The sequence below is a fragment of the Periplaneta americana genome, chromosome 8 (assembly GCF_040183065.1).
Source record: "Periplaneta americana isolate PAMFEO1 chromosome 8, P.americana_PAMFEO1_priV1, whole genome shotgun sequence".
In the NCBI taxonomy this organism is placed as follows: Eukaryota; Metazoa; Arthropoda; class Insecta; order Blattodea; family Blattidae; genus Periplaneta; species Periplaneta americana.
The window spans coordinates 117,794,215-117,809,423 of NC_091124.1; the positions used below are offsets into that span (position 1 = coordinate 117,794,215).

At 35.1% G+C, this 15,209-nt stretch overlaps 1 protein-coding gene across 1 annotated transcript in view; it reads left to right on the forward strand.

Moving 5' to 3' along the window:
* LOC138704240 (cyclic nucleotide-gated channel alpha-3-like) overlaps positions 1-11,516 on the forward strand; it is a 406,262-nt gene extending 394,746 nt beyond the window's left edge. Inside the window, exons 3-5 of the mRNA XM_069832118.1 lie at positions 3,417-3,654; positions 9,248-9,475; positions 10,867-11,516. Of these exons, the coding sequence (XP_069688219.1) occupies positions 3,417-3,654; positions 9,248-9,475; positions 10,867-11,516 (1,116 nt within the window). The remainder of the gene's footprint in view (positions 1-3,416; positions 3,655-9,247; positions 9,476-10,866) is intronic.
* Positions 11,517-15,209: the final 3,693 nt, after the last annotated feature.

Sequence of the window (15,209 nt, forward strand, 5' to 3'; positions counted from 1 at the left end):
GATTTTAAATGCGGATCTATTAGTTTTACTGTAATTATTACACTCTAGCAGCATAATTTCCTGATAATTTGATTAGTTTCTGTATGAATAAAATCAGATAAATATTTAGGAATAATTGCTGTCCATGGACAGATAGGCATATTGATGTCCTGTCAGAAACCTGTTTTTCTCTATCAGGATTGTTGAAAATAAGTATTTTTGCAAATTTATTATTTTAGTGATATTTGTATTTCAATTTTTTTATTTCTTCTCCTAAGGAATAGCATTTACAATTCCTTGGTTGGTTTGTAAAAATATAATTTTCAATAAATCGACAACGTTTAATTTATAGCTTTATTTTTTATTTTTATTGATATCATCACAATTAATAAACTGTATGTCATTGAATTGAAATATTATATATTACATATTTATCTATGTCATGCAACAAGTCAGAAATAACAGATATGAGTGAATTATTTCCATAAAATTTGAGACCAATGAATATTTATTCTTGTTAGTTATTGCCTACGTGTAGAAAGTCCAAGCAGAATAGATAACAACTTATAGTGACTTCAATTTTTATGTTAATTTAATTTTTCTCTCTTTTAATAATTTAACATCCATCCTGACCTTGATCTACCATGCTTATCTTGCAGGAGAACTCAATGAGCTATTTTTCTACTGTGATATATTTTTATATCGGAGCCTGAAATTGTGTGGAAATTTCTCTAGATTACACAGTGCGTGCCATAAGTCTCTCCGCGAGGGCTTGCACTATCACAGTCGGTTATACTCAGTTGCAACGAATTATACTAAACTTAGCGACGTATATACGCGTACTAAATTAAATTACATTAAGTTAGATTAAATTGAGCGTAACCCTTAAATTCACAAAACATCCTATAGGATACAACAGGTTAATAGGCTATAAGCTATAATTTCAATAGAACAATTGAAAAAAATTGGTAGAAAAATTAAATGTAACCAAAATTTCACAATAGGCCTACTATTAATATCTACAACATATAAAATATGGACATAGCGATAGTTGTTTTCTTTACAGTCCGACACTGTTTGATAAACTAGTGTGAGAAATGAAGTTTTGCCAATTTAAGGGTTAATTCCGTGTTGTTCAGATAAAGGGGACTTTGTCATTTTTTGTGCAGATGGACGTTTGTTCCCCAGATGATAATACAAGTTAAATTATACAAGTGGTGTGCAAAAATCAAAATAACACTAGCATTTGATGTGTTTTATTTGTGTTAAAATTTTTTGCAATGAGGATTGTAACTTTAATTTTTTATTTATCTCGAAACTCATTTTTATGACTTACTTCCCTTTACCCAAACAACACAGAATTTTTTATTTTGGGGGTACGTTAGATAAAAAGATTGAATACCACTGAGGTAGAAAAAGAAATTGAAGAAATATTACTTTGTGTTAAGTTTTCTTAAATGAACACAAAGTAATCCAATTGCACTAGTAATTCTGTTGGATAATACTATAACAACGCGAACTATGTTAATAAAATGTAGGTTGTATATCGAATCACGTAGCCTACTTCTCATTACAAAATATTTATAAGCACAACGAAACATGGCGATACTTTGTAAAAGCGGTTGTATTGTGTAAGAATGTCATATCAGAGGTTATGTTTTTTACATTCATTTCGAGTCACAATAATCAGTACCACTACGTGGAAAAATATAAGTGGAAATGTATTTTGTAATAATTTTGTGTCATTACTTGTGTTCTGGTTACTACTTTTTATGGCGGTTGGAAGTGTTACAAACTTGAAAGTTACGTTTTTTAATATTGTGTGGCGCTGTTATGCTTGTTGCGCTAATGGTGTCTTATTTGTAATTGCGTTTTGATTATTGAAATTATTTTGTATGTGATTTTTATTTTGGTTGTTTTCTGGATTGTTTTAATGATTATTTTGATTTTTTAATTGTGATTGGTAGGATTACATGATTCTTATTTTGGTGTTCTTGATTGTCCTATTTTTACTTGTAAATTCTTTGGTTGATGTGTTGATTGTTGCCATGATTCCACTAACTTTTTGAAGATTTTTATGCACTTCGTGGTGTTCAGTGTAGTGATTGTTGCAGGTTTGTTTATAATTATTATCTTTGTAAATGGGTTAGAATCCAGTGATTGTTGTTACCATTTCTCTTCTTATTCTTCTTCCATTTACAGTTTGGGTAATCAATACCCGTTCTGCGACTACAAAAACTGATCCTAAGTTTCGGGTTCATTTTGCTTTACAGTTTAATCATTTCTTAGATAAGCGGTTAACTGACATCCTCTGAACATGACTCCATTTGGATTAGCATTTTTTTATTTCTATTACAATTTTTTCTACATGCCATTTTTCTCTAATTTTGTCACTTCTGTTTCGTAAAGTCTCTCCACTTAACAGTTAATTGTGTGTTCATCGTGTTGCCGGAGAATCCGACATTCACTTCCATACAGAAGAGCTGGTTTAGATATAATGTTGCGGTATTTAATTTGAATTTCTTTCCTCATATATTTTCCAAAATTTCTCAACAGTCGACCAGGTTGGCGAGTTGGTATAGCGCTGGCCTTCTATGCCCAAGGTTGCGGGTTCGATCCCGAGCCAGGGCGATGGCATTTAAGTGTGCTTAAATGCGACAGGCTCATGTCAGTAGATTTATTGGCATGGAAAAGAACTCCTGCGGGACAAAATTCCGGCACATCCGGTGACGCTGATATAACCTCTGCAGTTACGAGCATTGTTAAATAAAACATAACATTTCTCTTCAACATGCAATTTAATCTATTGTATTTTACTAAATTTCTCTGAACATCTTTTCGGTTTTCAAATTGAGATACATAACTTTCCAAATTATATAAAATAAAACCATTTCTATTATTCATAAATTATTGTTCTTCTTGTAAATGGGTCAGTATCTTGTAATTGTTATTGCTATTTCGTTTACTTGTAATTTAATTTTTTTTCCCTTTGTAAATGGGTTAATATCTTCGAATATAATTGCAGTTTCTGTTGTTTGTAATTATTCTGCTTGTGAATGTGTAATATCTTGTGATTAATGTTGCAGTTTAAGTTATTTGTAATTATTGTCTTTGTGAATGAGTTAATATTTTGTGATTGTTGTTGCCGTTTCTGTTGTTTGTAATTATTGACCTGCTTGTGAATTAGTATATTATGATTGCTTTTGCAGTTTCGGTTGCTTGTAATTATTGTCCTGCTTGTGAATACGTCAGTATCATTTGATTGTTGTTGCAATTTCTGTTTGTAATTATTGTCTTACTTGTGAATGAGTTAGTGTCAAGTGATTGTTGTTGCAATTTCGGGTACTTGTAATTCTTGTGAATGGGTTAGTATCTTATGACTGTTTCGACAACCGTTGTGGACTTGACTATTTAATTTTGTGTTTGATTGTTGGCAGCGCTACTTCTCGTCGTCGAGGGACTCTCTGGCAGCCGCTTATGTGAACCGAGCGGCGGCAGAGTCGTCCACGGCGTCGGAGCTTGACCTGAGTCGCAAGACGCGGCGCCGCGACCTGAGGGGACGCCTCAAGCTGCCCGCCACCGTTACACTCGCGTCCTCCACCTGTGGCAACGAGCCGCCGCTGCTCGGCCAGTGGGGGCCGCGCGGACCCACGGGCGGCGGGCCGGGAGGCACAGGTTAAAAACTGTCATATCTTTATACGTTACTCCCCATTAAGAGAGAAACAAATAATCCAAAATTCAGGCAAAATCCTTAGGTAATATGACTCATGAGTGAAAGAAATGCATAAAGTAATAAATTAATTAATTGATGGGAGAAAAATAAACAAATAAGAGCAGAAAATAAATAAACCCATAAACAAATAAATATAATTAATCAATTAATCGAAAAGAAATAATGAACGAAGTAAAAATAAATAAGAAACAAAAAAGATAAGAAATGAACAAACAAAACAAGAAGGTAGCCTAAATGAAGAAATGTAAAGCAAACTTTGCAGAATTAAAAAAAAAAAATAATAAAAAAATAGCGTAAATGAGCGAAAAGGAAATAAGTACCACAATAAATCTCAGAAACGGGAGAATAAATAAAAAGGAAGAAAGCGAAAATATATAATTAATCGCAAAATAAAAACAGAAACTAATAGAGACTGCTAGAAGGAAAAAAAACAATAAAAAAGAAGAGCGGGACAATAGATAACAAACAGATGATAATAATTATCTTTACAGAAACCTTCTAATGCTAACAATGAAAGAAAAGATTTGGGAAGGGAGGAATAAAATACTTATAATATTCTGGAGTTCCGAAATTCAATATATCTGGTACTCGAAGAATATATTACTTTGTTAGCTCTAACTAGCCTATAACCAAATTCTTCGTGTAGATATATTGATGTTATAAACTTAACACAACAATTTCCTCGTATTTATCAGAATTACAAGGATCAATTTCAAGAAAACTAGAGCTGTGCATATAATGTACGTAATTAATTGAAAATTATCTTATGTTATTAACGATTGCAGTTCATAATGAAAATGAGAAATTAACTGTTGAAGAGAAGTCGATGATGTGACGCATTGTAGGAATTCGTGATGTACAAGAAATTATTAATTGATTTGTAGGTAAGGGAGGTATCTCCAAAGTTTGCCAGATCTCCAGAATTCGCCACTCGTCATTTTCGTTAAGATACGATATTAGGCCAAACGTTGGTTGCAGTAACTTGCTGCATGAATACGCAAGGTGCGTTACCAGTATCTCTTGCTATGAGATAGTCGCCATATTGTGTTAACTGTGGTTGCGGGTATAAGATTTGCTCCATAAGTATCCGTTTCATCCAACGCATTTACAAAGCGTAATATATCATTTTGTGTACTTTTTGGCTGTATTTTTAGAATTAAATTTACTATAGTGATCTGCTACTTTATGACATCATTAATAAATATTGGAATTGTTCTTAAGTTCGCCACTGTAGCTTCTTCTATGGCCAACTTAGGATTATTCGTTGCTACTTCTCTGAGATCGTTTTAAAGAGTTGGCGGTTTAAATAACTCATTACATTTTAATTTTAGTATTTGAATGAGAGATATTTTTAGATATTCTATAGGTATAAGAATACTAAATGTACCGGGTGTCCAACTCGAAGGTAGCCCCGATAACATTAAATTCCTGTTACAAATATTTCAAAGATTTTAACTTTCAGAAACATGCGACGTCGTGTTCACTTATGCAGTAACGCTCAGGGAGAACCTTTTTAGCACCTATTGTGACAATCTCACGATACTTTTGTACTTGTACTTTCTTTAAACTAACGGGTCTACCTTCGAGTGAGACACACTGTATTAATCCTATGATAATTTATTAATGATAAAACTTCGTTTAATTCCTACTAAAACCATTTTCTCTGAATTAAAATATAGTACGGTACATCTCTACTCCAGTGATATTAAAATATTATGTGAATTTACAACAGGCATACAAATGGCGAACGTGGGGAACACATGCGTCTTAACTTGGCCACTTGCATCCCCTGTATCTTTTAATTTTGTACGAGAAGAGGTACCTTATTCTTTACAAAATTTTTATTTAAGATCCTCTTTAGTATCAACATTGAAACGAAATTTTTTGTACTTTCGAAATATGAATTCATCACCATTTTAAAAATAAATTTTCTTAGGCCTAAGGTGGCGAACTTAGAGAGACTTACCTTATCATAGTTTTGGGATGGGAAGTTCCAAATTATGTTGTTCTTGTCAAACACGTTCAATTATTCCATTACTAGCGAGGACTAGTTTTCTTGCTGTACTTTAAATTAGTAGGAGCATTTCATTTAACAACTCTTTCAACTGTAAAAGTTATTCAGAGTCAAAGCTCAGTGTGGGAGACAAATAACGAACGAATTCATTTTCTGGAGTTCCCTATCTGATTCTTTTACACGCCGTAAATCTACTCGGTTCGGAAGGCACGCTTTACTTCCCTTTCAAAGAAAGTTATTATACATGAATAACATAATAGCCTATATCGGGTACATTTCTCAGTATGTACAATATGTGACAGTTTTACTATTTTTTTCCTCTTTGAAAAACTACGTACGTTCTGCAGCTCAGTTCTTTCATTCGGAAGGGTATTCATGAATCTTCATGTTACATTCTTTAATTTATTACGTATAGTGATTATAATTATTCTTCCTATGTCTTTGTCGCTCCAGAAAAACGGAAACCAAATTTTCACTGAGATTCAACTAGACTCAACGATGTTCTCGGGTAATCACAGGCCACAGTACTCTTCATATGCAATGAATCACTGAACTTAGGAAAGAAACCAGATAAACTCAATATTAAATGGATATTTAAAAAATAAAATAATTCCGCCTTACTTAGCAGTAAATAATACAATTTCGTCACGCTCTGACACTTTCATTATTATAAAAACCAAACAATAGGAACAAAGAAAGAAAAAAGAAGAGAAAGAGAAAACGATAGCAAGAGAGTCAGAGTCAAAGGAAAGACAGAAATAAAGAAACAAATGAAAGAAGGGAAGAAAAAGGAAATAAATGAAATATGTGTGCGTGCAGTTATGCAAGCATGTACGTATGTATGTATGCATGCATGCATATATGCAGGTACGTGTATTTATATAGGGTGAACCGTAAGTAATGTCATTTATTTCAGGAGATTATTCTTTGAGATATTTCATACAAAATGTTTAATTTAATTTTCCTCTTTTTTGCTTCCCTTCCGAGATAAAAATAGTTTTATATAAAACATTTCAGAACGTCTTTTGGGAAAGTCATTGATTTAATTCACAATAAGCTGAATAATTTTAAGATAGCAGTGTATTTTGATAATGAAACTGATTGAAAGAATTTTAGTTTTGCCCTTTAAATGTACAGAAATTTGATCCGAACAAATGTAACTTTTCGTTCTGAAAAGTAATTTTAAAATGTTACATTTGTCCGGATCAAATTTATACACATTTAAAGGACAAAACTAAAATTCTTCAATCATTTATTAGTATATTACACTGCTCTCTTAATCTCACCGAGGATATTAGGAATTATATCAATGACTTTTCCAAAAAAAAAAAAAAAAAACGCTATGAAATGTTTTATATAAAATAACTTATCTCGGAAAGGAAGCAAAAAAGAAAAAAATTAAATTACATTTTTATTGTTTGGATATCTCATAGAATAACTCCCTGAAATTAATGATATTACTTATGGTTATATACAGGGTGATTCAGACCACCCGTAACAGTTATTTTATTTCGGAAACTAGTGCATGAAAATTTTCGAGATAAAAATATTTATAACTAAACCACATGTAGACTTTCACTTGAACTTGATTTCACCAATCAGGTTTAACAGGAAGTAGGGTCAGTGGCGTATCACTTTAAAATTTCAAATGGTAGTCGGTGTCAAATAAGATACCATTTGATAGAGCTCTTTAAAACAAACAACTTTCATAGGAAATGTTTTTATTAATTTCTTCTCTTTCAATGAGAAAACGTACGAAAAAGCAATGGGTGATTCGGATCACTCGTAAGTCATTTATTTCGGAAACTAGTGCATGAAAACGTTTGAGACAAAAGTATATATAACTAAACCACATGTGAACTTTCACTCGAACTTGATTTCATCAATCAAGTCTAACAGGAAGTAGGGTTAGTGGCGTATCACTTTAAAATTTCAAATGGGAGTCGGGTCAAATAGGGTACCATTTGACAGAGTTTTTCAAAACCAACAACTTTCATAGGAAACGTTTTAATTAATTCCTACTCTGCTAGTCACTCGACCACGCCGAAGTATTAGGAGTCACTGACAGTGTTAGAAGAAGAGTACAAGTGTGTGCTGCTCAGAACGGCAGACAGTTTGAAAATTTACAAACAATTAATGGAATTGTCAAGCCTTTCAGTAACATGTCAACATTAATTGTCTTGTTTACATTTTCGTCTTGTAACATTTGTCAATATTGATGACATTGTCTTTTTGTACGTTTTCTCATTGAAAGAATAGGAATTGATAAAAACATTTCCTATGAAAGTTGTTTGTTTTATAGAGCTTATCATGCTAAACGACGCAAATATGAACATTTAACATCAAATTACATCTTCGTCGCTTTTGCAGTTGAGACCTTTGGTCCGTGGTGTAGAGACGCTAAAGATCTACTCACCCAAATTGGTACACGCCTACTGTCCCGTACCGGCGATCCTAGATGTATCAATTTCCTTCGTCAACGCATTGGAATAGCGGTTCAGCGAGGGAATGCTGCCTCCATCCTGGGATCATCTCCTAACTCTATTTCGTTAGAAGAGATCTTTCTCATTTAATGTGTAGCGTACCTGCTTGAGCACGGGTAGAAAGTTTTATAGAGCTCTGTCAAATGGTACCCTATTTAACCCGACTCCCATTTGAAATTTTAAAATGATACGCCACTGACCCTACTTCCTGTTAAGGCTGATAGATGAAATCAAGCTCAAGTGAAAGTTCACATGTGGTTTAGTTTTAATACTTTTGTCTCGAAAATTTTCATGCACTAGTTTCCGAAATAAATGACACGGGTGGTCCGAATTACACATTGCCTTTTCGTACGTTTTCTCATTGAAAGCGTAGGAATTAATAAAAACGTTTCCTATGAAAGTTGTTTATTTTGGAGAGCTATATCAAATGGTACCTCATTTGACCCAGACTCCCATCTGAAATTTTAAAGTCATACGCCACTGACACTGCTTCCTCTTAGAGCTGATTGATGAAATCAAGCTCAAGTGAAAGCTCACATGTGGTTTAGTTATAAATATTTTTGTCTCTAAAATTTTCATGCACTTGTTTCCGAAATAAATTACTGTTACGGGTGGTTTGAATCACCCTGTATGTAACCTATATATGGACGTACATTTGTATATGCATTCTGTATGAGTGAGTGAATGACTTATTGAATTAGTGGGTGAGGAAAACTAAATGGAATGATGACGAAGAATGTGATAATGAAAACGATGGAAAAACTGACAAGAAGATTGCTAGAAAAGAAGAAAAGGAAGAAAGATTTGAAATAAGAAGTTGAGGGCGAAAGAAAAAAAGGAAAAAGTAACAAAAAAATAAATGAAGCAACAACCCCAATAATTTATAGGACAAAGAAAAAAAAAAAAGGGAATACAAAAAACCAAAGAGAAAGAAATAAAGGAGAAATGAAAATAGAGAAGTAATAAAGAAATTATTATATATAATATGAAGAAGACTTAGGCAGGAGAGTGACGTAGGCCCTGTGGTTTGGTATACAGGTCCGGGATCCAGCAATCAGAACGGCAACTCGTCCTGCAACGGCGGGGAGCGGTACCAGCACCGCCGACTGGGATACTACCCGAGGTTCAGGGCCGGCACGCCCAACTGGTCTTTCGTGTTCGATCCTGCGGGGCGTCTCTGCTACTACTGGTCCATGGTAGTGTCCCTGGCCTTCCTCTACAACTTCTGGGTCATCATCTACCGATTCGCCTTTCAGGAAATCAACGGTCAGTACTCATATTTTGTAAAAATGTAAAAAAATGGGTTTTAGTGTTCAGGTTTTCATAATGATGCATGAAAATATTTGAGAAAGAAACTAATACTATATAGCCCATACATACAATTGACGTCACTTCCCTACTTTACGGCTGTTGATTCAATGTAAAACATTGGAGAAATACCTAGGAGGTGCGGTGTACTCGCATTTAAGTAACACGCCACTGGAGTAGGTTGAAAGGTGTATAAAAATATAGGTAGGTAGGTCGGTAGGCAAAGGAATGGACGAGATGGAAAATTAATAGGTAGGAAAGTAAGCTATAGAAGTGTAATTAAGTAATATAAACAGATCTACAATTTTTGGTACTTAAGTAGATACATAATCCAGCGCCGTAGCGTCGTGTTCTGAAGCATAATGCCTCGACTCGCGTTACGGAATGAGCGATGTTTCGAGTCTTCAAGTGAGAAGAAATATTATCATGAAATTTCAGCCAGTGTATGAGACCGTTGCCCACCCAGCATCGTCACAAATGTGGGGAGCTACGGTAAGTAGCGAAATATGACTCCGCCAACCAGCTATAACGGCTGTGGGAATTACCGTACTGACCACACGATAACCACATTGGTTGGATGATCGTTCACCTCTGCTGGAGCATGTGGACATGAGGCCAGCAGCTACATGGTTGGCGTTGGCTTTCGATGGACTGTCTCGCACAGAATGATGATGATGATGATGATGATGATGATTATTATTATTATTATTATTATTATTTTTTTTTTTTAAGTAAGCACTGTCCGCCATTATGGCTACATGGATAGTGCGTCCGAAGTTCGATTCCCGGCGTGGACTGAAAGGGGAGAATAAATCTGATAAAGGGTGGAAGAAGCAGAGTAAGGATACAATAAGTAGGTAGGTAAGTATATTATATATATATATATATATATATATATATATATATATAATTTGATAAGGATATGAAAATATGTAACTAGTAGAGGGATAATGTATATATGTAAATGGTTCGGTTGGAAGATAGAGAGGCTGGTAGATATTTAGACAGTCAAGTAAACAGCTACATACGTATGCGTGAACGCAGAAAATTAAGTTGAAAATAGATAAGTAGGTAAGTAAAAGGAATGTAGCCAAGTAGATAGGAAAGTGGTAGGCATGTAAACAAAGTAGGTTCGTAGATATGTATGTAGACATATAGATAAGGCATTTGTAGACTGGTATACATATAGGCAATTCGGTCGCAAGATATAGAGAGACAGGTAGGTCTGTTGATTGGTAAATGTGTAGTATAAATAAACAAGTATATATGTAAATAGGTAGACAAGTAGATAGATAGCAATTTGCTCAGATACATAGCAAAGATCTGCATTCCTGATCTGTGTTCTGCAGGCGAGACGATCGTGGTGTGGTTCTGTTTGGACTACCTGGCAGACTTCCTGTACTTGGCCGACATCGTGTTCCACTTCAGAACGGGGTATCTCGAAGATGGAGTGCTGCAGACGGACTCGACGAAGTTGCGGAACCATTACATGAATTCCACTACGTTCTATATAGACTGCCTCTGTCTGCTTCCGTTAGATTTCCTGTATCTCTCGATCGGTTTTAATTCTATTCTTCGTTCATTTCGCCTCGTTAAAATATATCGGTTCTGGGCTTTCATGGACCGCACTGAGAGACATACGAACTATCCGAATCTTTTTAGATCCACAAGTTTGATACATTATTTATTGGTGATCTTCCATTGGAACGGTTGTCTGTATCACATCATCTACAAGAACAACGCGTTCGGCAGTAAGAACTGGGTGTACGGCGACAGCGAGTCCGCGGATGTCGTGAAGCAGTATCTGCAGAGCTACTACTGGTGCACGCTGGCGCTCACCACCATCGGGGACCTGCCCCGGCCGCGCAGCAAGTTCGAGTATCTGTTCGTCATCATACAGCTGCTCTTCGGCCTTCTGCTCTTCGCCACTGTCCTTGGTCACGTAGCCAACATCGTCACTAGCGTCAGCGCCGCCCGCAAGGAGTTTCAGGGTGAGTAGTAATGCTACAAATAACTTTTTATATAGCTTCTGTTCTATTGCTTTGCTTCACGTTGCTAGAAGACGAAATCTAAAAGCACAGAAGAAAGAACTAAATGCTTGTGTATCAACAGGTTTGATCAATCGTTATAAAAATATATTTAGTTATGGAATGATGTATTTAATTAAAGAGCTAAAGGAATTTTTAACATTCGCGTAACAAATGAGATACGATCGAGGTTCGATGTTTTCTCTCTAGGTCTATTTATTTTTCCTACACTAGGTGACTTCAACTTAAGGAAGGAATAGAAAATTTTCCGAAAACTTCATAATTCCTATGTGCGATAGCTTATGTAGCATCACAGCATAAGAAATAGAGTATCTGTTAAAATAAGTTTTAAGACTTAGATCATAAGTACTTGCGTAAAAAAAAACTGAAGTGTGGTTGGGTTTTTCTATGGATCTTACTTTACTTCACACAATAGGCCTGCAAGTTCAATTGTTTATGAAATATTACCAATTTCAATTGTTCATGAAGTATTATCAATTTTAGTTATTTTGCGGTAGACCTACAAATAATAATTATCTACGAGTATCTTCAAATAATGACGTATCGTTCTCATTATTCAGTTGTAATACAAAAATGCTGTCCACACACACACACACACACACACGCATTATTATGTATATATGGATTCCCGAATAATTTTCCCAATTCAATTTGCCCAAAGAAATAGTTATTTCCAAAACACCTTTTCCCAATGACATTTTGACCAATGGATATGTTTCCAATTGTAATTTTTACCAATCCACATCTTCCAATGACAGATTTTCCCTTTCTCACAAATGATAAATAACAGAAACCTTAAGAAATTAAAATCTCTGATTTTTTTAAATGTACACACAGAGTAAAAGTACATCCAAAGTTCGTAAATAATCGTGAATTCTGCCATCAACTTTGTAAATATTGTAGTTTATAGAAATTGATCTAATTCTTTCTTGCGTTCTCAACCATTTTCTTTTTGGCTTCGCTTTTACGGCCTGGACGAGTGGGAGCTGCATAATGGCCGTTTCCGTATCACTTCGTTCTTTTTGAAATTATTGGATGGATGACTAAAGTGAGGAATGGTGTTTCCCTACAACAGTCTGATCTGATATCGGTTGTGCCACCCCTCACTTAAGTCGTTGGTACTGTGCTGTCCTGTTAAAAGGTTGCATCGTACGTATTTCATCTCTCTAGTGCAGCGTTTCTCAAAGTGTGTTCCCCGGAACCCCGGGGTTCCGTAAGCAACTCTTAGGGGTTCCGCACAATTCCTTATGTGAAATTATTTGCTTTTTAATCTCTAAAATATAATGTTATAAAAACATGAAAAACAATAAGAACAGAGCTATAACTGTTTATTCAGCCATTCTATTGACAATAATCAGACAACAATGAGTACTGTTTACGGCAATGTAATCATTAATGCACAATGTTGGAATAATAATAATAATAATAATAATAATAATAATAATAATAATAATAGGTGCGCTTGAAATAACTTAAGTGTCTGCAGCTAACACATTTTTCAACAATAATGCACAGGTGTAAATTGTATACGAAATAAATTGAAAGTTCTGCGAAGGATGTTTCGCAGAGTTGTTTTGACGTTCCTTCAAGAAAGCACAGGAAATTTCTTTTGGAGAAGAAAGAACATTATTTTGAAGTTCAAGGTGAGTTATGTGTTAATTTTGTGTCTCAAAGTTTATTTAATAATATTCGAAAAAGGCCAAAGTTTTAAAGAAAAATTGTGCGAGTTTTGTCATCCCTTCTTCAGAATTGTGTAAATAGAGGTCAAGACCGATCATTGCGCGCTACGTCATCGTATTTTTAATACAGAGTGATACCGATCCTAACTCTACTTTTTTTAATACAGAGTGACACCGAATCATGGATCGGTGGCTGAAAACAGGATCATTAAAACAATCAACATCCAAGTGTGCCACTACAACTTCAACTATCCCTAAACAAGTATGTGGGTCTGATGAAGGCGAAATGGAAACACCAGGTTTACAAAATAGCTTCTCGTCACCTGAAAATGTGAAGGAACCAATATCAAAAACATAACATTAACCTGTAATTAAAAAACGTAAACATAATGAGAGTTACTTAGAATTGGACTTCATGGATGCTAAAAATTGCCCTCAGTGTGTAATATGTGGCAGAATTTTACCTAATAATTCGGTGGCACCTTCAAAATTACGTTGCCATTTTGAAACAAACCATACTCAGTTTCATGACAAGAATATTGATTTCTTTGATAGAAAACGTCGTGAGTTACTAAATTCACAAAAGTTCTTAGCTCAGTCATCTTATAGTACAAATGAAAAAGCAACAGAGGTATCTTTGATTGTAAGCTACAGAGTGACTCAGGCAGGTGAGTCCCACAAAATAGCCGAAAAATTAATAACACCCTGCGCGATTGACATGGTTAATTGCATGCTCAATGAGAAGGAGGCTAAACAATTATCTTCCGTGCCGCTTTCAAATGACACAGTGGCTCGTCGCATTCAAGATATGGCAGCTTACGTCAAGGAAGAATTAAACCGTCGGCTGAGATCATGTCAATTTGCACTAGAGATAGGCGAGTCAAGTGATGTAGCAGATCTGGCAGTTGTACTAGTATTTGTCCGTTACCATTATGAAGGTGCTATTGAAGAAGATATGCTAATACGTAAACCGCTGCCAGCTAATGCAACAGGATCTGAAATTTTCAGACTTGTTAGTGAGTACTTTGAAGAAAATCACATACCCTGGGACAATTGTGTTCATGTCTGCACGGATGGTGCAAAGGCAATGGTTGGGAAAACAGTTGGTGCAGTATCGTGCAAAAAGTCAATTGCAAAAAATTGCAAAATCAGTACTTGTATTTTGCACCGTCAAGCTTTGACCATATCAAAAATTCCAGTGTTCCTAAAAAATGTTCTTAATGAAGCAGTAAAAATCGTTAATTTTATCAAGTCCAGAAAACTAAATTCAAGACTCTTCAAAATAATTTGTGACGACATGGGAAGCCTTCACAAATCTCTGCTTCTCTATACAGAAGTGAGATAAGTTTCTCGTGGAAAAACTTTAAGTAGACTCTTCGAACTTAAGGCTGAGGTGATGGCTTTCTTCATTGATCACCATTTCGAGTTGGACGATCGTTTGAGTAACAATCAATGGCTCTTGAGATTTGCTTATTTAGCAGAATTTTTGTGCTAATATATTCAATGCAGAAAATAAAATCAGGGCTTTCAAGAAAAAATTGCAGTTCTGGATGAGAAGTCTAGCCGGCCGTGAATTTCAGAGCTTCCCTGCTTTGAAAGATTTCCTTGAGGAGAACGAAGAAACTCTCCAAGAACTTGATAAAATCAATGAAGAATTTGTAAAACATTTGGAGAATATGCGCCACACCGTAGAGTAGTATTTTCCAGAACAGGAAAGTGAAAACAATTCTCAAAACTTGAGTCAAAAATCCATTTGATAGCCTATCAAAGAAAAAAACCTTCTTCCCTCGCTTCTGAAGGATATGAAGCATTACTGGAAGTTACGTCTGATTCATCCTTGCAACCTCGGTTTAAGAATCTCCCTGTGGTGGATTTTTGGCACAGCCTGAGAAGAGAGTACCTACCCAGTTTTATCAAAGAAAGCTATCATAATTCTACTTCCTATTGTAAGTACTTACCTAGGTG